Here is a 20,441-nt window from a genome sequence, read left to right on the forward strand (position 1 = left end):
GAATCCCACGTCCCAGAGCGGCCGCCGCTCCCGCCCTGCCGAGGCGAGGTCCCCCCTGACCAGCTCGGGGTGAGGAGGGGGCGCGGAGGGGGACACGCAGCCGGAGCGAAGGACGGCTGGGAGCCGGGGAGGGGCTGTCCAGGAGGCTGCTGCAACCTGACAACCTGAAGGTCCGGGAGAAGCCGTTTATGGGCCCATCTTGAAGAAGAGCGTCCAGGGGGAGGGCGCTTGCCAGTGCAAAGGTCTGGCAGTGGGACTGAGCCGGACCTCTTTGAGGAGGAATAATAAAAACACCGCATTTGCTGAGCCCGGGGCCCGGTCCTGTGTTTGGAGGAGGGCTGATACATTTAATCCGCCCCACAGCTCCCGTGGCCACACTGCAGGCCCCTGCGGCCAGAGTGAGTGAAGGGGCAGTGGAGAGAGCCCACAGAAGGCAGGCTTTGTCTGAGGGCACTGGGGAGCCATAGCAGAGTTTGGAGCAGGAGAGGGGTCAGCCTGTTTTATTTTTGTGAAGGTCTTCCCGCTGCCAGTGGAGTAAGGACAGCAAAGTGGGGGGAGGCTTGGAGGCTGAGAAGAGGACCCCCAGGGACAGGGTGGAGGCTGGACCAGGCTGGGAGGCAGGTGGATTCTGGGCGGATCTTGAAAGGGGAGCCAGCAGGACTGCCACCAGATGGGATGTGGGATGACAGGTATTAGAGGCCCCTTGTCTCCTGGGGAGCCCCCGGAAGGACACGATGACACAGACAGGGTTGGAGGGATGACAGGGCGACATTGGGTGGGCATCTGGACACCCATGTTGGGGTTCAGTGTGAGGCCCAGCCTGAGGCAGCGGTGGGGCTCCACAGCCTGGGGAGTCCTGGGCAGGATGATGTGGGGAGCAGGCACAGTCAGATGAAAGAGGCAACCAAATGCTCTTCTGCCGCCCTGGCTCCTTGTAGTCTCCTGAGTCCTACATGCTGCGTCACCAGGTGGACCCCACGGGCTGGGAGGGAGGCAGGTCCTGTCCCCACCAACACGCAGACTATGGCCCTGACCTCCCGGGTTCTTATGAGGACACTAGCCCCTGGCCCTGAACACATATGGGGTCTGCAGTGGGGGGGAGTAGAGTCTTCCCCCCACTCAGCAGGTGGTCAATAAAGGGCTGTGTGTGTAGCGGGAAATAACCTGGAATGAGCCTTCAATGGGGAGGGTCTTTGTCTCTCCCTCTTTACAGTGCGTGTGTACTCCTTCAGCATTAGCATGGTGAGGTGAAATCGCAAGCCTAGAACAAACGGAAAAGCCCCGAGAAGTATCAGGAGCCCTGGGTTGAGTGACAGCTCAGCTCCACACAGCCTGTGTGACCCTGGGTCCGTTTCTTAACCTCTCTGGGCTTACCTACCCCACCTCCTAGGGCTGCTGGAGGGTTAATGGAGTGAATATACAGAAAGGCTTGGAAGAGTGCCCAGCACACAAGCTCAGGGTTTGGCACTTTTCTGTAGAGGGCCAGATAGTAAATATTTTTGGCATTGCGGGCCAGACGATCTCTGTCGCAAGGAATCAGCTCTGCCATTGCAGTGTCCAAGCAGCAATACACAAATGCATCCGTGTGGCTGAGTGCCAATAAAACTTTAAAGCAGGTGCTGCGGGCCCAGATCTGACCCTGCACTAGGCGCTCAGCAAAAGCGGGCTGGGAGTGGTTTCATCACTGCCCCTCCGCCTCCAAGTCCGTTAAGCCCGCATAGATTCCTCCAGCACCTACTGTGCCCTGTTAGGTGTGGGGGACGCCGAAGCCTCGTCCTTGGAGACAGGGTGTTTTTGGTCTGCTAAAGAAATGACGCGAGTTTTGAGTTTTGTGCAAGAACAGGAGGGAGAGGTGGAGAGCGTATTGATGGGAGGGGCTGATGGGAGCAATGGTCCCCCTCCCCATATTCTGGTCCCTTCCCCACCCTGAACTTCCCAGGGCGCCCGCCTCCCTCAGGTCAAAAGCAAAGTCCTCTCAGGGTCCCAGAACACGGACTCCAGCACCCACAGTCTCAGGTGTGTTCCAGGGGACCAGCCTGGAGGTGGGCCACAGGAGACCGGGACAGGGGGTGGGGCAGAGATGGTGGGCAGGCATCCCAGGTGGCAGAAGTGTCAGGCAAGGGCCGGGAGGTGTGCCAGGGCGGGGCGTACAGGGGACCAGAGCTGAACTTTCTCCCTGAGACATGGACAGGTCACCCATCTCCCCTCCTCTCTGCTCAGTGCCCTGCAGCCCCCATCCCAGTCTGGGTCGCGTGCACCCATGGTTTCCATGACGGCATTCTCCCCTCTCCCCTTTCCTTGGCCACCCCTGCTTGTGCTGGGCGTGGCCAGCCCCGGGGCTCCGCCCAGCACCCCCTGCCCTGCCCTGAGCTCCTGTCGCCCCTGGACATCCTCTGGGGCCCTGGGACTTCAGGGGGCTCTCACCCCCAAAGCCCCCTCCTCCCCTGTGCCTGAGTCCAAGACGCCCTCACCTCCCCCAGCTCTGACCCCAGCTCAGGCCTTGTGTCCGTGCCGCCCCGCCCCAAGCCCCGCAGCTTCCCGCGTCTGCCTGCTTCCTCGGTGCACTCCAGAGCTCTGCCCTAACCTGTCCCCGTCAGACACCTGCTGTGGCTCCCCAGGGCCCTGCAGCCTCGCTCCCCGGTCCAGCTGAGCCCTGCCAAGCCTGGCCCTCCCTTCACCTCCCCCACCCCACATCCAGACATCCCGTGTCAGCACACGCTGTGCCCGCCCCCAGGAGCGCCTTCCCGGCTTGCCCATTGTTACTGGGTCTCCTCCGTTTCCCTGTTTTAAAGCCCTATCCCCTTCCCTGTCCTTCTCTGGCCACCCTTGTACCACTTAATACTTTTGGCAGATGATGTCATCTACCTGGTCCACCTGGGCACGGACTTGTCTGCATTCCCAGCACACACAGCAGGTGCTCAATAAACACCCACGGGATGAGTGGTTTCCTATCTCCCAGGATCCACTTTGACTTCCCCCGTGGGGAGGACGGCGCCAGTGCCGTGTGCAGATGGGCACATGGGGACTCTGCAAGGGACGCCCCGGGCACCCAGCCTCTTGCCGACCCCTCTCTGATACTCTCAGAGATGCCCCAGAGTCACCTGTTCCCCAGATGTGGGGGTGGCTCTGGGGACCCCAGTTGGGGCCAAACTGCTTCCCCCAAAGCCCTCCCCAGGAGGAAACCTGCAGCCGTGAGGGCAGACAAGGGGGGCAGAGGTGATGGGGCTCTGGGCCCCCAGCCTCAGTTTACCCACTGGGTCCCATGTGCGTGGCGCCCACTCCTGCCCACGCCCTCCTCAGCTCTCTGCCAGGCCTCTGGGTGCGGGGCCAGGAGAGCCTATGAGAGGCAGGCAGGTGCACGGCAGCCCCACACTCACCAGGGCCTGGAGTCCGGAGAGGCGCTCGTGGGATACAGGACGTCACTGGGGGGTGGGGGGCTGTGTTTACTCCTGAGGCAGCCCGTCGCCCTCTTCAAGAAATGAGAAGTGATTTCCTTGGAACGCTCATTAAATCACGTGAGAGAAATAAAATGTGTGGGTTAAACGAAACGAGGGATGCTGCCGAGGCCGGAGCCTGTCCTAAGCATCTCCTGATCCTGAGCCTCAGCGCGCTATGGCCCTTCTTCCGCTGAGCGGCTGAGCGGCCGAGGCTCTCAGGGGCCAGGTCACAGGCCCGGGCAGCGGGGTCCCTGGGCTCCAATGCCGTAGCTGCGGTCTTCCGGGAAGCTTTGGAGCTTTTCTCCAATGCCCAGTGGCTCCTGATACACTCCCCCACCTCTCCTGCCACTCTGGCTGTGGTACGGGGCTGGGCACAGACTGAGCACCAACTGCATACTGGCTCCGGGCTGAGTGATGAACGCAGATGTATACCCCCCTCAGGGCTGGGTCCGAGGGGACCCGGATAAATACCCTGGAACTGCCGTTCCTGCACCAGCGGCTGTTCATCTCGTGGCCCTGGGGCCCAACTCCCAGTGGTTACTCAGCAAGCATCTGTGGGAGCCTGCAGGGCTCGAGGAGTGACCCAGGACGATCACTGTGCTCTGCTGTGCCTCAGTTTCTCCATTTGTCGTGTGGAGGTGACAACAGCCCTGGGTTGTGGGTCAGAACAGGAGGTGATGTGTGTCAGGGTGAGGGAACCGAGAGTCAACAGTGATGACAATCGTGGTTCTCGCTGTTATCTTCTTTACACACAGTGGTGGGGTGAGCCTGCTGAGACGGGCCTGGAGGCTCCCACCGGGCCCCCTGCACCCCCACCTGGGCCAGCCCCTCCGGAACTCTTGGTGCTATAACTTCAAATGTCACAAGCCCCCTAAAGGGGCCAGGAAGGGGTGAGCCAGATGCAAGAGGCTCCAGAGCACCCCCTCCCCAGCTTCATGGCCCCGAACCGCAGGTCAGGCCCGGCACGGAGCCGCGTGCCAGGAGCCATGACCCCCGCTGTCTTCCTGGTCTGTGCCATGGCCCTGGGAGCCCCAGGCTTCACAGGTGAGGGGAGCCTGTGTCCTCTACACCTGATAGTTGCTCGGAAAAAGAAATTCATCTGGCCCTGAGTTAAACTCCTTGACATATAAAGAGCTCCCACAAATCAATAACAAAAGTAAATGTTCAGCAGAGGGACCTATCACCATCACTGACACCACCACCACCACCCCGTGGCTGAGTCCCCTCCGACTGGGAAAGCCACCCAAATCCTCCATGGGAACACCCTTCAAGTACTCAGGTCCCGAGCTCTCGGTTTCAGACCCTTCGCTGTGCAGCCCAGACAAGTCAGGCTCCCCTCTCTGGGCCTCAGTTTGGGAAATGGAAACGGGGACCCCCCGCCCGTTCCACGGAGCTTTGGGGAGCTTGGTTGTTTGCGACCAAGAAGGACCGTTAGTGGTTTCACAAGCATTCCCTGGATGGGAAGGAAATGGGCTTGGCTGTGGGCAGAATCAGCCTTTGGCAGAGGCAGCAATGCTGGCCTCATCGTTCCCTTGCTGTGCAACCCTGGGCAAGCCACTTACCCTCTCTGTGTATCAGCTTCTCCATCAGTCACAGGGATAGAAACAACGCTGATTCCCCAGGGGGCTCTGGGACACCCCCCCTGCAGCTTGGGGAACACTTACGCCAGCCCCCCAGGGGCGTGTGGTCTGGGACAGCCCCAGTGGTCCACAGCAGACAGAGCCCCCAAATCGTCCCCCGAAGAAACATCCCCTGCCCGAGGCAGCTGGGCTCTGGGTGGCCACATGGGGTCCGACCCGAGCGGAGAGGGCTACCGCATGGACCCTGGGGTTTCTTCCCCGCAGGTTCTCAGCGTTGTGCTGGCCCCTCCCACAGCCCTGCCCTGTCACCACAGACACAGGAGCTTCGAATGACATTCACTTGTTACCGGATCGGTTGGCCTCACCGGGCTTAAAATCCGGCTCCCCCGAGCCCACCTGTCGTCCCCTGCCCTGCTACCTTTAAGACTCTGGGCCTCGGGCGCCTGGGTGGCTCGGTCGGTTGGGCATCTGCCTTCGGCTCAGGGCATGGTCCCGGGGTCCTGGGATCGAGCCCCGCGTCGGGCTCCCTGCTCCTTGGGAGCCTGCTTCTCCCTCTGCCTCTCCCTCTCTCTGTCTCTCATGAATAAATAAATAAAATCTTTAAAAACAAAAAAAAGACTTGGGGCGCCTGGGTGGCTCAGTTGGTTGAGCGACTGCCTTCGGCTCGGGTCATGATCCTGGAGTCCCTGGATCGAGTCCCGCATCGGGCTCCCTGCTCGGCGGGGAGTCTGCTTCTCCCTCTGACCCTCCCCCCTCTCATGTGCTCTCTCTCATTCTCTCTCTCTCAAATAAATAAATAAAATCTTTAAAAAAAAAAAAAAAAAAAAAAAAAAAAGACTCTGGGCCTCATCCCTCAACTGTCAAATGGGGATGATGACACACAGCAATCTCAGGAGATATGGAACTCGGGTGGGCTAAACATGGCCCCAAAGACCTCCCTGTCCTGGTCCTGGGACCTGGGACATGTCCCCTCACGTGGCAGAGGGGGTGACCCTGGGTTCCCGGGGGGCCCGGCGTCCTCACGAGGCCCTCACGAGGGGGAAGCAGAGGGTGGGAGTCCCAGAGATGGGCAGACCCCACGCTGCTGGCGGTGAGGATGGAGGGGGGCCGCGGGGGGACGAGGGGACACCAGCCCTCCATTCTGTACTTCTGAGCCCAGAACTGTCAGAGAATCGGTGTGTGGTGGCATGTCACACTGGACATGCCAGGCAAGTGGGAGGCTAGGCGGCATTTGGGGGTGTGGTCGCGGCTCCTCACTCATATGGCTCTGCCCTGTAGGACCCTGGGAGGTGGGGTTGTGGGGGGCTGTGAGGTGATGCCCACCGAGGCCCTTCATGGCATCCCTGCAGCTGGTGAGGACATCTTCCCGGCCGTGCTGCATATGGCCACGCACTGCGAGGTGGCCAGGTGAGTGGCCGGGGCCAAAGAGAGGGGCTGGGGGTGGGTTGCAGGTCTGGGGTGCTCAAGCCTTAGAGCCCCGTCCCCACACCTCCCAACGCAGGAACGTCAGCACCCTCGGTGCAGTCGTGGGGGTTCACATGTACACCTGAACCCTCGGCAGGGTCCTGACACCGTGCAGGCTGGACGGCCACCACCTCCAGCGCCTGAAGGGGGCCGGGCAGGCGGACTTGGGAAGGGCACCTTGGAGGGAGGATGCACGAGCCCTCCCTCAGAGAGGGGCTCAGAACAAAGCCCGGAGTGCGCTGCGGCCACGTGCCTCCTCCTCAGTGCCACCATTCCTGCTCTTATCCCTCCCTCCCTCCCTCCCTCTCTGCCCCCGGGGGTCTCTCCCCACCTCCAGCCCCCATCAGTTCTCCTCTCTACCTGGCCCACACCCTTGCCAGGCTGGACACCGCCCCCCATGCGTGCCCAGCGTTGCTATGCCAGGTGACCAGCTGGCACAGCACCTCAGGCTGCGATGACCCCCCAGCAGCGCGCATCCACGCTCGTCTGGGCCCCGACGTCCACCTGGCGAGGGGCCGTCCTGGGAGATGGGCTCTGCACCTCCACCTGCCCCCGGTACTGTGAGGCGTGTGCAGCGTGAGCCTGGCACCCTGCAGCCCCACCCTCCAGGTGGAAACACTGGCCCCGTGCCGCAGCTTCCCCACCCCGACACCCAGCCACCCTCTTCTGTCGGGTCCTCCACACTGGGCGGGGAGCCCGGCTCTGCAGACGCCCACGCCACGTCTCCACCTCTGTGTCCTGGGTCGGGCACATGCTGAGCGGTACCAGTGGGTGGGGCAGGGCGAGGGCTTTGGTCTCAGCAGAGCCTCTGCAAGGGGACGTGTGTCCCGGAGGCTCCCCCAGGCCCTGCCGCTCGCACGTTGCTCCCGAGCCCGCAGAACCCTCTGCCTCACGGGCCTGAGTGACCCCTGTCCGTCTCTGTGTTCTCTAGTCACCAGAACTGTGCATCAGCCATGACCCCAGATCACCAGACCTACACCCCGTGACCCTGCAGAACATCAGCACCATGGGGGGGGGGCGCTGTGTCACTGTCCCGCTCTTGCCTCTGGCTCCTGCCAGAGGCTGGTACACAGTCAGCACTCGATAAATGCAACCAAGGCAGCAACAGTCACAGGCCCATCTTACTGTCCTCACAGCCCTGAGGTCTGTGCTGGGGCTGCAGATGGGGGACAGGCGGCATTGGGGCCAGACCCCGTTCAGCCAGAGAGCCGGCACCTACACCCCTCAGGAGGCAGCCGAGGGCCCTATGCCTGTCGCCCGTGTACTGGGTGCTGCAGGAAGCTCCCTGCATACGTGCCGTGGGCAGATGCTGGGTAAACTGAGGCCCAGAGAGGGTAAGTGACTGCTGGGGTCACAGGGCTCCCCAGAGCCGGGCTTTGCCCCAGGCAGGCAGCCCCTGAGCCGCCCACTCTTCCTGTGGCAGGGGAGTCATCAGATTTCTCGGAAGCTCCAGTGCAGAACTGGGCGTTGCTGGCTGGGCCAGGCCGACCTCCGACCACAGGCCACAGCCAGGTTTCCCCTTCCCGGGCCGTTGGGTGAGGGTGGGGGCCGTGTCCTGCTGAGCTCTGGAGGGAGCCACCAGCCTGTGACAGCCATGGGGCCTGGGGCCAGGGAGCTGCTGCTGCTGCTGACCGTGGTCCTCACACTGCCCATGAGGCCCACAGGTGAGAGCCCCCGGCCTGTGTGGCTACTCAGCCCTCTGGGTCGTTGCCCTGCTTGTCGCCGGGTTTTCTGGGGTCCAGACTCCTCCCAGCACACACTCGGAGACCTTCCCTGGGCTCCTCGCCTCCAGCCCATCTCGACCTGCTGGCCCCCACCCGACCCCCGCCCCAGCAGGTGCCTGAGCCGTCCGTTCCCACCACCCTTCTTCCTGCCCCATCCTGACGCAGTCCCGCCCTGCCCGCAGGCTCCTGGGGTGCCCGGATCATCGGGGGCCAGGAGGTGACGCCCCATTCCCGGCCTTACATGGCGTCTGTGAAATTTGAGGGCCAGCACCACTGTGGAGGCTTCCTGCTCCGTGCCCGCTGGGTGGTCTCCGCGGCCCACTGCTTCAGCCACAGGTGAGCCCACGCTGGGGCCTGCTCCAGCCCCCACGTCCTCGGCAGGGGCGGCTTACCTGACGGCAGGTGGGGGGGGGGCTTGGTGCGTGAGGAGCGCAGCCCTGCGTCCATCCCGAATACCTTGTTAAACAACCACTGACGTTAATATTGAAAGTGTCGGAGGTACTGTCACAACTGAGGTGGGAATTATAAGAAATATAGCAAGCATTACGTCCGTCCGAAGTACCTTGTTATAATACTGATTAACATTAATGTTCTGACGATCTGGGTAAATCCCATAATTGAAGCGGGAATGCAGATACACATGATTATGATCACAGGGCTCTCGCCAGGATCACACGGGCTGCCACACCCCCATTCTGCAGACGGGGGAGACCGAGGCCCCAGTCTTGCTCTCAAGCCCCCCTCCCCCTGCAGGGACCCCCGAACGGGCCTGGTGGTGCTGGGGGCTCACGTCCTGCATGCTCCAGAGCCGACACAGCAGGTGTTTGGCATCTCGGCTCTCATCAGGCACCCGGACTACCAGCCCACCACCCATGCCAATGACATCTGTCTGCTGAAGGTGAGCTGGGGGCGGGGGGGACACTGGATGCAGGCAGGTCTGGGCTGTCCGTGGCCACCTCATGACGGCCTGACTGACATGTTTGAAAAGCAGCTGGAAGGGTCCCGTGAGCACCCAAGTCAGGTCACGTCTCTCCTCTGCCCTCCGTGCCTCCCACACTCTCCCCTCAGCCCCCGACTCAGGGCCGACTGAGCTGTCAGCATTCCGGCATGCTCGAACCCCTGGGCCTTTGCACTGGCTGTGGCTTGCTCCAGGACACACTCCCACAGACACCGCCTGGCTTTCTCCCTCCCCCAACTCTCTCAAGTCTTCGCTCAAATGTTCCCTTCTCAGGAGGCCCCCTCTGCAAGCTGCCCCACCCCCCGCCGTCTCCCCATCCCTTCCCTCTGGCCCACCTATCCTGGGTCCAGCACTGCTGAAAACATTTGCTTCTTCACCATTGTTCACTGCCTCCTCTCCAGACTGGGATGACAGGGCGACATTTTTATCTCCTGTGGCCATTTATGGCGCACAGCAGGCCTCGATGTTCAGAACAGATGAGACCCTAGGGCATCAGATACTCCAGTCCCTGCTCCCCAGGCCCTTTGTGGGTTTTCTGCGCAGGAAGCAGCTCTTCCCATAAATGTGAGCTTCCCTCCCTGCTCACACAGGGTGCATCCATTTGGACCCCCCACGGCCCCTCCTGCTTGGGGGGCACCCCCCACATCTCCCACTCAGGTGCCCCAAATTCAATTCCATGCATCCCAGGACCTCCGTTTTAATGAGAAAACACCTCAAACCTGCTCTCCAAATGTGGAGAAAAGGGGAATGTCCAAAGCAGAGGGACATTCCACATGACAGAAACAGGCCCCTGGGAACAGGAGGGCTTGGGGTGCCATGTTCTCTCGGCACAATTAGAAGGGCGCAGCAAGTGTCAGTGGCCAAAGCTCACATGTGGATTTTGCTCATCTGTGAAACCCCAAAACCTGGAAGCCACAGCTCACCCATCCCATTATGCAGCTGGGGAAACCGAGGCTGGGGTACGGTCGGGGCAGGGCCAAGGACACAAGGAGTGAGTGAATACCAAAACTGGGGGCCTGGGTCATTCGTTCCATAAACATTGTTTGAGCACCAGCTGTGTGCTGGGAACTGGGGATATAGCCATGAACAAACAGCCCCAGGGCCGGTCCCCTTAGAGCCTCCAGTCCAACAGGGTGGCAGCTGAGTAAACTGGCCCTGACAGGGGCACATGGAAGCCCCGAGGAGGCTCTGTCCTACCCTGGGAGTCTAGTCTCAGGTGAGGTCTCATCTGGTCTCAGAGGGGAGCTTTGTCACCTGGAGGAGGTGACATCTAAGCTGAGACCTGAAGGCTGGATAGGAAAGGTGTTCCAGCCTGAAGGGGTGGGGGGACCAGGGAATGACGGTAAGTTCATTCTGCCTGGAGGGGAGGGCTGAATGGTGAGGCAAGCGGTATTGTCCCAAGCACAATGGGGAGACATGGGAGAGCTTACAAGCTGGGGAGATGCTGGTTAGAAGGACACTTACTTCTGGCAGCAGGGGAGGCCAGAGCCCTGGTCTGAGGGGGTGAGGCCTGATGGGCAGGGCCTCCTGATGGCCCGATGGCTGCTACTGATTTCTCTCCATGAGGCCAAGAAGAGACCAGGTGTCATGATGGGTAAACCGAGGCAGGAGGTCGGGGGGTAAGCCTTAACTCAGCAGTCTCTCTGCAGCTGAACCGCTCTGCTGTCCTGGGTCCTGCAGTGGGGCTGCTGAAGCTGCCACGGAGAGGTGCCAGGCCACTCAAGGCTGGGGCGCGGTGCCAGGTGGCTGGCTGGGGCTCCATATCTGACTTTGAGGACTTGCCGCCCGGGCTGATGGAGGCTGAGGTCCGCGTGCTGGGCCTGGACATCTGCAACAGCTCTTGGAGGGGCCAGCTGAACCGTGGCATGCTCTGCACCCAAAGTGGGGACCACCGGCGACGTGGCTTCTGCTCAGTAAGACACTTGTCTCCACCCTGCCTGCCTATGGTATGGGGAAACTGAGGCCCACAGAGAGGGCTGGAGATGGGCAGAGTCTTGGGAACTAAGTCCCAGCTCACTTTTTTTTTTAAAGATTTTATTTATTTATTTGAGAGAGAGAGAATGAAGAGAGCAAGCACATGAGAGGGGGGAGGGTCAGAGGGAGAAGCAGACTCCCTGCTGAGCAGGGAGCCCGATGTGGGACTCGATCCCGGGACTCCAGGATCATGACCTGAGCCGAAGGCAGTCGCCCAACCAACTGAGCCACCCAGGCGCCCCCCAGCTCACTTTTGAGACCAGATGAGACCTCACCTGAGACCCTGGAAGGACAAAGAATTTTCCAAGGTCACAGGGCTGTCATGTACAGCTGTGCAGGTTGTGCACTGCACAAAGGGCTACAGATTTGTGTATCTATAAGCGGTGTTCAGTAGGGGTGCAGTACACATCTTGATCAAGGAGTTTCTGCTCCTGAGACCCTGTATGGACTAATGGCAGCCCTGGCCCTGATGCTGAGGGAGAAACTCAACCTGGAGGATTTTTTGTTCCAGGCAGAGTGTAGTGATTCAAAACAGAGATTCTGGAGTCCAGCTGTGTGGGTCCAAATCCAGACTGTGCCACTTCCCAGGTGTGTGGCCTTGGAAAAGTCACCTCACTTCTCTGGACCTTTCTCCATCTGTAAAACTGCCACACTAATAGTACCTACTTCATAGGGTCAGAGTTGATTTTAGATTATAGTTAGGGTGATAGGACTGGGGAGGGGAGAGGAGGGGAGAAAGCAGGAATATTAGGGTGAGTATTCAGGGAGACTTCTCTGAGGAGAGCACCTTTTGAGCTGAGATTTGAAGGAGTCTTGAGGAGATCTGAGGGAAGGCATGCCAGGCAGAGACTCATCTCAGGGCTGCCATGTACAGCTGTGCAGGTCGCCTACTGCACAAAGTACTGCAGACTTGTATATCAATACCAGCAGTGTTGAAAGGGGGCAGTAACAGGTCTCAAGGATATGGAAAAGCCCAGAGACTAGAGCAAGCTTGCTCTACTTCAGGAACAGCCCAGAAGGCTGGTAGGGCCAAAACGAAAGGAACGGAGGACAGACAGGTGGGTGAGAGCTAGATGCTCACAGCCCCTGAAGGCTGTTAAGTATCGTTTTTGCTGGAAGAGCACTAGGAAGCCATGGAAGGGTTTCGAGGCAGGGCAGGGTCCTGATCAGATTTGCACATAGAAGCGCCTTCGGGGAAAGAGGCCCAGAGATGGACGCCTGAACTTGCCTTTCCCTCCACCCCCAGGCGGACTCTGGGGGGCCCCTGGTGTGCAGGAACCGGGCCCACGGCCTTGTCTCCTTCTCTGGACTCTGGTGCGGCGACCCCAAGACCCCCGATGTGTACACGCAGGTGTCTGCCTTCGTGAGCTGGATATGGGATGTGGTTCGAGGGCCCCGGCCCAGCCCCCTGCCCAGGACCACCAGGTCCCTGCAGGAGTTGCCGGAACCACAGCAGCACTGGGTATACAAATGAGATGGCAAACGATGCAAATAGCTCCTTCCCCGGAAATCCCATGGCCAGGGCAGGTCATCCACGGGCCCCCCAAGCCCCGGGGAAGCCTGGCACGTATGGGGTGGGGTGTGGGGTAGGAGAGGGCATCAGTTCCAAACCCAAAGGGCCAAAATGACCAAATAAAATGTTAACTGAATAACCAGACAGGATGGTTCATCTCCAGGGTCCATCCACGTTCTTTCGAGCTTCTCTTGTGCCTTGGTGTGGCCGAGGGTCTGGCTTTGCCACTGCCTCCCTGAGTGACGATGAGCCGCTTGCTTCAGGACCCAGGCCCCTCACCACCCTCCCCGCACTGACCCACCCACAGCCCATAGCCAGCGCAGCCTCCTGGCCTTTGCCCACACAGTGCCCCCCGTGTGGCACTCCTTCAGCCTCCAGCTAACCACACCCACGTATAGGTGGGGAAGCCAAGGCCGGGAGAGGGTGGGGCCTCAGGCTGGCCGGGCTCCACGTGCAGTCTGTTCTCACTCTCTGAAAAGTGCTTCCAACAAACGGTGCCCGGCTTGTCACAAGGTTTGGGTAAGTCCCAGCTGGTGTTATTGTCGTATTATCATTAATTGTATTATTGCTATTATCACACCCCCAACCCTTCTAGGCCAGGCCTCCTGGGGGTGCCTTCAGGGGGATTCCTGGGGGTGCCCTAAGCCATCTTGATCCCCTCTTCCTTCTCCTGCCCTAGAAAGGCTTTCTCCCCGCACCCCCCCAGCTCCGCACATTACTGTCCTCAGCTGTCTCCCTGGCTGCTGCCCACTGCCCAGAGGTAGACACTGAGGCCCAGAGACAGAAGGGGTCTCCCCCCACTCACCACCCTAACAACACCCCAGGCCCCTGGCTGGTGACCCACTACCAAAGGGGGGCAGCACAGAGGCTCAGAGAGAGAGAGAGAGAGAGAGGCAAACCAAGGCTTGGATACTCCAAAGTGGAGTCTTTATTTCTTTGGTGAGGCAGGACCCCAGGCTAGGGGAGATGGCCTTGTCGGGGGGCTCGGGTGAACCCATTACTCAAGGGCACTTCTCAGGGTCACAGGTAAGGCACTTCTGAGGGGCTAGGAGAGGCGGAGCACAACCGCTCCTGTGCGGCTCCCCCAAACTCAGAGCTGGACTCTTGCCTGCTGGGCCACCCACGTGTGGCCTGACCCTCTGGTCCACATGCAGACACGGGGCAGGGACACCAAGCAACAGCCCAGAGAGAAAGCAGGGACTTGGCCCAAGGCCAGCATCTGGCTGGTGTCAAGACTCCTGAGCCGGCTGGTGGGTGAGGAGGGTCCAGTTGGAACTGGGCTTAGGGCCTTGGCCAGGGCAAGTCTCACGGGACTGAGAGGCTTTGGTCTGGACCTCACCTGTGGATGGGGCAGCCAGAACTAGGGGTGCCGCTCAGACACGTGGCTCCAGGAGGCAGGGTAGAGTGGGTCCTGGCACATATACCCCACCCCGGGCCAGTGGGTGAGCAGGGGCTCCTGTGCCCCACTGGGTCCTGCCCTAAGTGCACTGGGCACCACTGGACATAATGCCCCGCTCTGGGCTGATGCTGGCCCAAGGCCTGTGTCAGGAGACACAGACAGCCCCTCACCCACTCCAGGGGACAAGCTGGGCTTTTCTAAGGGGCCACCACAGGACGTACTAGGGAAATGGGGGCAGGAGGGAAGGCAAACCCTGGAGTTCTTGAGCTGGTTGGGGACAGTGGCTGCTTCCTTGGCCTATCTGAGGCCTGGGTAGGTTCTGAGGCTCATTTATACACACCCAGGCCGTGGACCCCTTCCTCACTCCCAGTCTGTAGTCGGGAAGACTGGGGTGCTTCCTTCATTAATTGCCGGCAGGGGTGAGTTCCCAGCCCTCTCGGTGGTGGCGATAATTAAGTTATCCCCTAGAGCAGAAGCAGCATGGGGTCGTCCTGGGCAGCACGGAACCTGCGGCGGGAGCCCTACCCACCAGCCACACTCCCAGGCCTCCTCCCCCACAATCCTTCCAAGATATTGTCAGGGGGCTCCCGGGCCCCCCCAGGTGGTCCTGGTCCAGGCTCTGGGGAGCGTCCGTGGGACATAAATTAGATTCGGCTGTGGCAATAAATAAAACGGGGAGGCCTTGAACGCCAGGCCCAAGCCGGCCCCACAGGCTCACACGAAGTTCTCCTCCTCCTCCTCCGACTCTGCATCTGACGGCTCAGGGGTGCCTACAGAGTGGGAGGGACGAAAAGAGAAATGGGGGCGCGGAGAGGGGCGGGACGCTAGACCCCGCCGCTGCTCCCCGCTCCGCGCCGCACCTGCACAGCTGCCCGGGTGGCGCACGCCGATAGAGCGGCCCAGGAAGCAGGTGGCCTGGCGGAGGTGGCACGAAGACATGTAGGTGACGTTGTTGTTGCCGCAGAGCTCCTGGCCGGGGCTGGAGGGCGCGGGGCAGGGCGCCGCGCGGCACACCACGCAGTGGGCACTGCCCGTCTGGTCCACCACGCACGACTGCGGCCGCGGGCACAGGACGTGCGCGCAGGACTCTGCGAGCGAGGCACCGGGGCGGGTCAGGGGCGCGGTCCCGCGGCTCCCACCCTCAGGCCCCGCCCCCGGCCGCGCCGTAAGCCGCGCCTCTTCCGCGCGCCCCGCCCGCACCCGGTCCACACCCAGGCCCCGCCCCTCGGGCTGCACCCGCAAGCCCCGCCCTGAGTCACGCACCCCTATCTCTCACCCCACGTGAGCCCCAGACCTCCCTTTCCAAAACCCCACCCCGCTTCTCCTCATTCCGACCCCACAGCTGACCCAATCCAGCGGCGCCCTCTCGGGAGCCTGGTTGGTAGGCCCCGCCCCCACGTACTGCGGCAGCGTCCCGGGTACATGACGCGCAGGTCCGGGTGGCCGCGGCAGCGCGCGGCGCGCAGCTCGCACTCGTCGCGGTAGGTGGCGCCGTCGGAGCCGCAGACCTGCAGGCGCGCCGGGAGCCCCGCGCAGTCGGGCGCGCACTCGCAGCGCGGGCGGCCCCCCTGCATGCGGCACGCCTTGCCGGGGCCGCACTCCACGCCCTCGCACGAATCTGCGGACACAGGGCACGCGCGCGTGGGGGGGGGGCGCGTGGCCGAGGCCGGAGGTCCGCGGAGCCCACGGCGCCCCCGCCCCCTGTTCTGAGGCTAGAGGCCGCGCTGAGTGGGGGGCGGTCCGGAGTCGGGGAGCACGGGCGAGGGCGACTGGTTCGGAGTCTGGGTGCCGGATCCGTTGGGGACGAGATCAGCCCCGGGCCCGCTGGGCCGGGAGTCGAGGCTGGGCTCTGTCTGGAGGCGGGGCTCAGAGTGAGCGGGAAGGGGGGTGTCTGCCCGGAATCTAGGGGTTCAGGAACGAGCTTCCAGGGCCCGGGCCCGCTCTCGCTCCGCAGCTGGGCCACCCGCTCGGGCTGGCGTCTGTTCCCTGATTTACGCCCCGTGAAGGGAAGGCCGGCGGGGGGCCCGGCTGCGTCAGCGGAGGGGGGCCCCACCCCGTCCATGCGCCCGTCTGGGGAGGACGAGCAGCGTCTGCCTGCCAGGACCAACCCGGAGGAGGCGTCGGGGAGGGCGGGGCGTTGGCACTAGGCCCTGAGGCTCATTTCCTGGGGAGGGGGTTTCCCACATCCCGAGCCCCCTGAATCAGGGGTTACCCCTGCCCCTTCAGCCCTATTTCTCAGGAAGGGAAACAGGTCTGACCAGAGCAGTTCTTTCTCTGGGGTCTCCCTCCCACCCCCCACCCCCCTCCCCCCTCCCCAGACCTTGGGAAACGCAGATCAGACCCAGACCCAGACCCAGACCCATCAATGAGCTGCTCGTCTTACAGGCCCTCCCAGGCTCATTGCAATCTCCCAACCACTCCGCCACGAGGTGATGCCATTTTGTCAGCATTTTACAAAAGGGGGAAACTGAGGGCCCGTCACAGCTGTGAGCGGAGGAGAGCCAGGGATCCTCAGCACAAAAACTCAGGCCAGTCTCCAGATGGACCCCCCCCCCAGCTCTGTTGCTTGTGGGCCTGGAGGGCAGACTCGAGCTCTTGAGTTCAGCCTCAGTTTCCCTGTGCATAAGGTGAGGCCGACTGGCGGAGCATGAGCATAAATGAGCGGGTGAGCTGGCGCCCCCATGTCACCCCTGCCAGGGCATGTGGGCCGCACCTGGGCACCTCCCATGCTGCCTGCCCCCACACACATCTGGAAACACTCCCCCTGGGTGGCTTCACAAGCTGGAACGGAAATGGGAGAACTGAGTTGCCTTCCCCAAGGCCAGATGAGATTGGGGACGGGGGTGGGGGTGGGGTGGGGGGGGTGCGTGTGTGACCTGGACCTTATGCCCAGGCCGGGCAATTTTTGAAGTCTTTCCTCCTCCCAGAACCCAGAGGAGGTTCTAGAGGGAGCCAGGGCACATGGCAGTGAGTCCAAGACCACCCAGCCAGGCTGATCAGGGATTAATCACATCCCAGTGGCCAGCTGGGCTCTCAGCTTGGCCCTCAGCTCCAGCCTCCTCCCTGCCCTGGCCCCACGCACTAGGACCCGATCCCATACTTTCCCCAGCTGGCAAACTCCTAATGATGCCCCAACACCCTGGTACTAATGCCCACCTCCTTCAAGCCATGCCCCCACACCACCTCTGGGCCCCTGCAGGTTTGGCCCGGACCAGAGAGGCCTGGGAGGGTCCCCAGCCCCTTCTCCAAGGCAGAGAATATGTCTTGGCTCATTCATTCATTCATTCTGGCCTCAAGGAGTTCCTAGTCCGATGAAGGAGGCAGCAGAGAACACTCCTCAGAACATGGTCCAGAAGGCACATGCTTGTTAAACATGCATCTGTGGTCCCAGCACAGATCCCTGGAATCTGTGTGGTTATGGGCAGATTAAGTGTTTGGAACACTGACTGGGGCGGGGGGGTGGGGATCACAAACCCAAATGGCTAGTTGGGAAAATCCACCTTCCCCAGAGTTAGGTGTGAGTCGAGTGTACTTCTCCCAGGTGGCGTGCAGGTGGGAAAGGTCACCCAGGCAGAGCACGCAGCATGAGCAAGGGCCTAGAGGCTAGAAACCAAGCTGGGGAGTCCTCAACAGATGGAGGCTTCTTCCCAAATCCTCAACAGATGGAGGCTGAGGCCTGGGAACCTCAAGTCCCCAGCCTCTCTCTGAACCCTGGATTCCTTCCACAAACACTCAACCTCCTTCTGCATACCCTGAGATGGGGAGCTCATTCTCAGTTGTCCCAGTGACCCTGGCCTGTGGCTGATGCCCATGGTCTCACCTTTGCAGGGGAGGCAGTGGACAAGGCCCAGGAAGCCCAGAAGGCTGATCTTGTTCCCCGGGTGAGTGAAGTTGGACCAAGCGGTGTCAATGTTGCTGGAGGCACAACACTCCGCTTGGCTGACGTCAGTCTTCAGCACCAGGCTGCAGGTGGCCTCTCGGCCCTGCTGGAGCCAGCAGACACCCCCTGTGGACAAGGGGAGCAGTGACTACCACACCAGAGGTGCCCTCCTGTGCCACTCCCAACACCCGGCTCCCAGCCCTGGGGGATGTATACAGTTGGTGCTCAGTAATTACAGAGGGGATGACTTGCTCCCAACCTGGGAAGGAGGAGCAGAGACCGGCACGGATGCTCCCATCCCAGCTCAGCTCTGGATCCTTTTGCCATCCTTCTGGGATTCCTCATCCTCTAGGAGCTACAACCCCCACTCATGGTGGGAAGCTCTCCCCACCTTCCCTCACTCCAGGCCCCCAGGCCCAGGCCTGGCATCCTGCCCAACCAGTCAAACACCCAGAGCTGGACATGTCAGGGTCAGTGGGCCCTGGAGCCGCCTCTCCGCCTCTGCCCTCTGTCTAGACAGCGCCCGAGGGCACACAGAGCCCCCCTCGCCTGGCAGCCCCCCCTTGCCTGGCCCGCCTCTTACTCACTCCAACTTGGGAACATTCCCCTTGCATGAGCTCACCATCTCCCTGGGGACACGGCCTTCGGGGAGGGGGCTCAGCTCTCCCCTTCGAGCAGGGCTGGGGTGGGGCTGCTGGGTGGGGTAGGCAGGCTGATAGCCCTCCCTTTCTGCACCCTTAAGTGGGGGCAGGAGTGGCCATGGCCCCCATCCCAGAGAGCTCACTGGTTCCCAGGCACTGTCTTGAGCGCCTTACAGGGACCAGCTCTGGGAGCCCAGCACCTTGGCACCCATCTTACAAAACGAGAAACTGAGGCCGGGAGTGGGGATATTCCTTGCCTGGCAGCCCCCAACAAGTGGCCGGTATGGGATTCCAACAATCCATCTGCCTAAGCCAAACCTGGAGAAGATCTGAAACCTCAGGTGGAGGTCCAGGGTCCAGCCACCCAGCCCTGCCTCTCTGGGGCTTCAGGACTCACATGGTTCAGGTTCGAATCCTGAGTTTGCCACTTACAAGCTGTGTGACCCTGCACCTCAGTTTCCCCATCTGGAAAATGGGCATGATGAGAGTACACACGTTATTGGGCTATTATTATGGATTGACGGAGGGTGGACACTAAGCACTCAATAAATGTCAGCAGTCATGGTGACTACTACTCATGACAATTGTGAAAGAGAGCCACATCTGCTCTGCTGACCTCCTGGTGACCCTCCTTCAGGCCCTTTGGGGCTGGGGGAGGGGAGCCTGAAGCCCTCCCAGATTGAACCTGAGGAGGCCTCCGATCACCAGCTGCCACCCTCGCCGCGCCCCCCAACATCTCCCCCAAGGCCCGCATTCCGGGCAGGCCCACGTGGGTGGCCCACCCCGCCCGCCCCTTCCGGCCGCCCCACTCACCGGGCGCGGGGTCCCCCGAGCCCACGGAGCCCACGAAGCCCACGGCCCAAGCCAGGGCCCCCCAGGGCAGTGGCCACAGTGGCCCCGGCGTCCCGGGGCGCATGGCGGACGCAGAGACGGCGGCGGCCCCCGCGTCGGACGCGCGGGCTGGCGGGCGGGCGGGCGGGCGGGCGGGCGGGCAGGCGGCTGGGAGGGCGGCGGCACCGACTTCCCAGCGCGCGGCGGCCGGGCGCTCCCTATAAAGGTCCCGCTGGCTGCGGGCGGGGCGGGGCCGGGCCGGGGCGGGGCGCGAGGCAGTGTCGCGCACGGTGTGTGCAGAGGCTGGGCCTGGCCACCCCGAGGGCAGCTGGTGGGGAGCGGGGGTCCGCCCTGGGAGCCCGAGAATTTGGGAAGGTGTCCCTGTGGCCAGCGCGAGAGGGCCAGACCAGTGGTGGGTGTGAGTTCCGGGGCCCACCGTGAGTTTGGGGGGGTCTTCAGCCGGAGGGCTGTGGCTGAGCTAACTGGAGACCCACGGGGAGCGGGTCTGCGGATCCGTGTATCACGTCGTGGTTTGCAAGCGGTCGCTCATGTGGCCCGAGTGTGATCTGGGCCCCTAACCTCGTCCCTGCCCCTACGCGCCCCCACACTCCAGAGACCTCAGCCCCAGCAGCATCCACCCACTCACACCCCCGGCGCACTCCCCCTGGCCGCTGCAGCCAGTGGGCTCGGCTGGGTGTGAGCGAGTGGGGATGGGCCGGGGCTGGGTGGCAGCGGAGGCGGCGGGGTGCGGGGTGCGGCTTCAGGAGACCCAGAGCCACAAATGGCCCCAGCGTCGGGACAGCAGTGAGCCTTCCGAGAGACTTCCAGAGTGTGGCCCCTGAGCTTGGCCTTTGGGAGACGGCACCAACCCCTCCTCCCCTCCCAGACCTTTGCAAATGGTCCTCCCAGGCCCCATCGAAAAGCACTTACTGGCTTAGGGTCTTTTCCTCTCCTCGGGTTCTCTGCTCTATATATCTGGAGCCCTTGACCACCCAGAATCCCAGCCTTTCCACAGTTTATGACAGTGATATCAGACATCA

At 62.0% G+C, this 20,441-nt stretch overlaps 2 protein-coding genes across 2 annotated transcripts; one reads left to right on the forward strand and one right to left on the reverse strand.

Annotated features, from left to right (window-relative positions):
* The first annotated feature begins 8,075 nt into the window (after window positions 1-8,075).
* PRSS57 (serine protease 57) lies at window positions 8,076-12,611 on the forward strand. Its single transcript, XM_021705549.1, has 6 exons — window positions 8,076-8,145; window positions 8,274-8,328; window positions 8,371-8,541; window positions 8,959-9,103; window positions 10,813-11,076; window positions 12,384-12,611. Exons 1-6 carry the CDS (start codon window positions 8,076-8,078, stop codon window positions 12,609-12,611), a joined length of 933 nt encoding a protein of 310 aa, XP_021561224.1.
* A 941-nt stretch (window positions 12,612-13,552) lies between these two features.
* FSTL3 (follistatin like 3) lies at window positions 13,553-19,486 on the reverse strand. The gene is made up of 5 exons (XM_021705347.1): window positions 19,384-19,486; window positions 17,870-18,055; window positions 15,452-15,667; window positions 14,910-15,137; window positions 13,553-14,819 (listed from the first exon to the last, which is right to left on the reverse strand). Exons 1-5 carry the CDS (start codon window positions 19,484-19,486, stop codon window positions 14,764-14,766), a joined length of 789 nt encoding a protein of 262 aa, XP_021561022.1. The 3' UTR covers window positions 13,553-14,763.
* Window positions 19,487-20,441: the final 955 nt, after the last annotated feature.

Source organism: Neomonachus schauinslandi, chromosome 1 (genome assembly GCF_002201575.2).
Source record: "Neomonachus schauinslandi chromosome 1, ASM220157v2, whole genome shotgun sequence".
In the NCBI taxonomy this organism is placed as follows: Eukaryota; Metazoa; Chordata; class Mammalia; order Carnivora; family Phocidae; genus Neomonachus; species Neomonachus schauinslandi.

Excerpts from the sequence above, each read along its gene's own strand:
- PRSS57 (XM_021705549.1), top strand. The coding sequence starts at position 8,076 with ATGGGGCCTGGGGCCAGGGAGCTGCTGCTGCTGCTGACCGTGGTCCTC. Across the intron at positions 8,146-8,273 it reads ACTGCCCATGAGGCCCACAG|CCCATCTCGACCTGCTGGCC; the intron begins GTGAGAGCCCCC and ends CCTCGCCTCCAG. Across the intron at positions 9,104-10,812 it reads ATGACATCTGTCTGCTGAAG|CTGAACCGCTCTGCTGTCCT; the intron begins GTGAGCTGGGGG and ends GTCTCTCTGCAG.
- FSTL3 (XM_021705347.1), bottom strand. The coding sequence starts at position 19,486 with ATGCGCCCCGGGACGCCGGGGCCACTGTGGCCACTGCCCTGGGGGGCC. Across the intron at positions 15,668-17,869 it reads CCACTGCCTCCCCTGCAAAG|ATTCGTGCGAGGGCGTGGAG; the intron begins GTGAGACCATGG and ends CTGTGTCCGCAG. Across the intron at positions 15,138-15,451 it reads GTACCCGGGACGCTGCCGCA|AGTCCTGCGCGCACGTCCTG; the intron begins GTACGTGGGGGC and ends CCTCGCTCGCAG.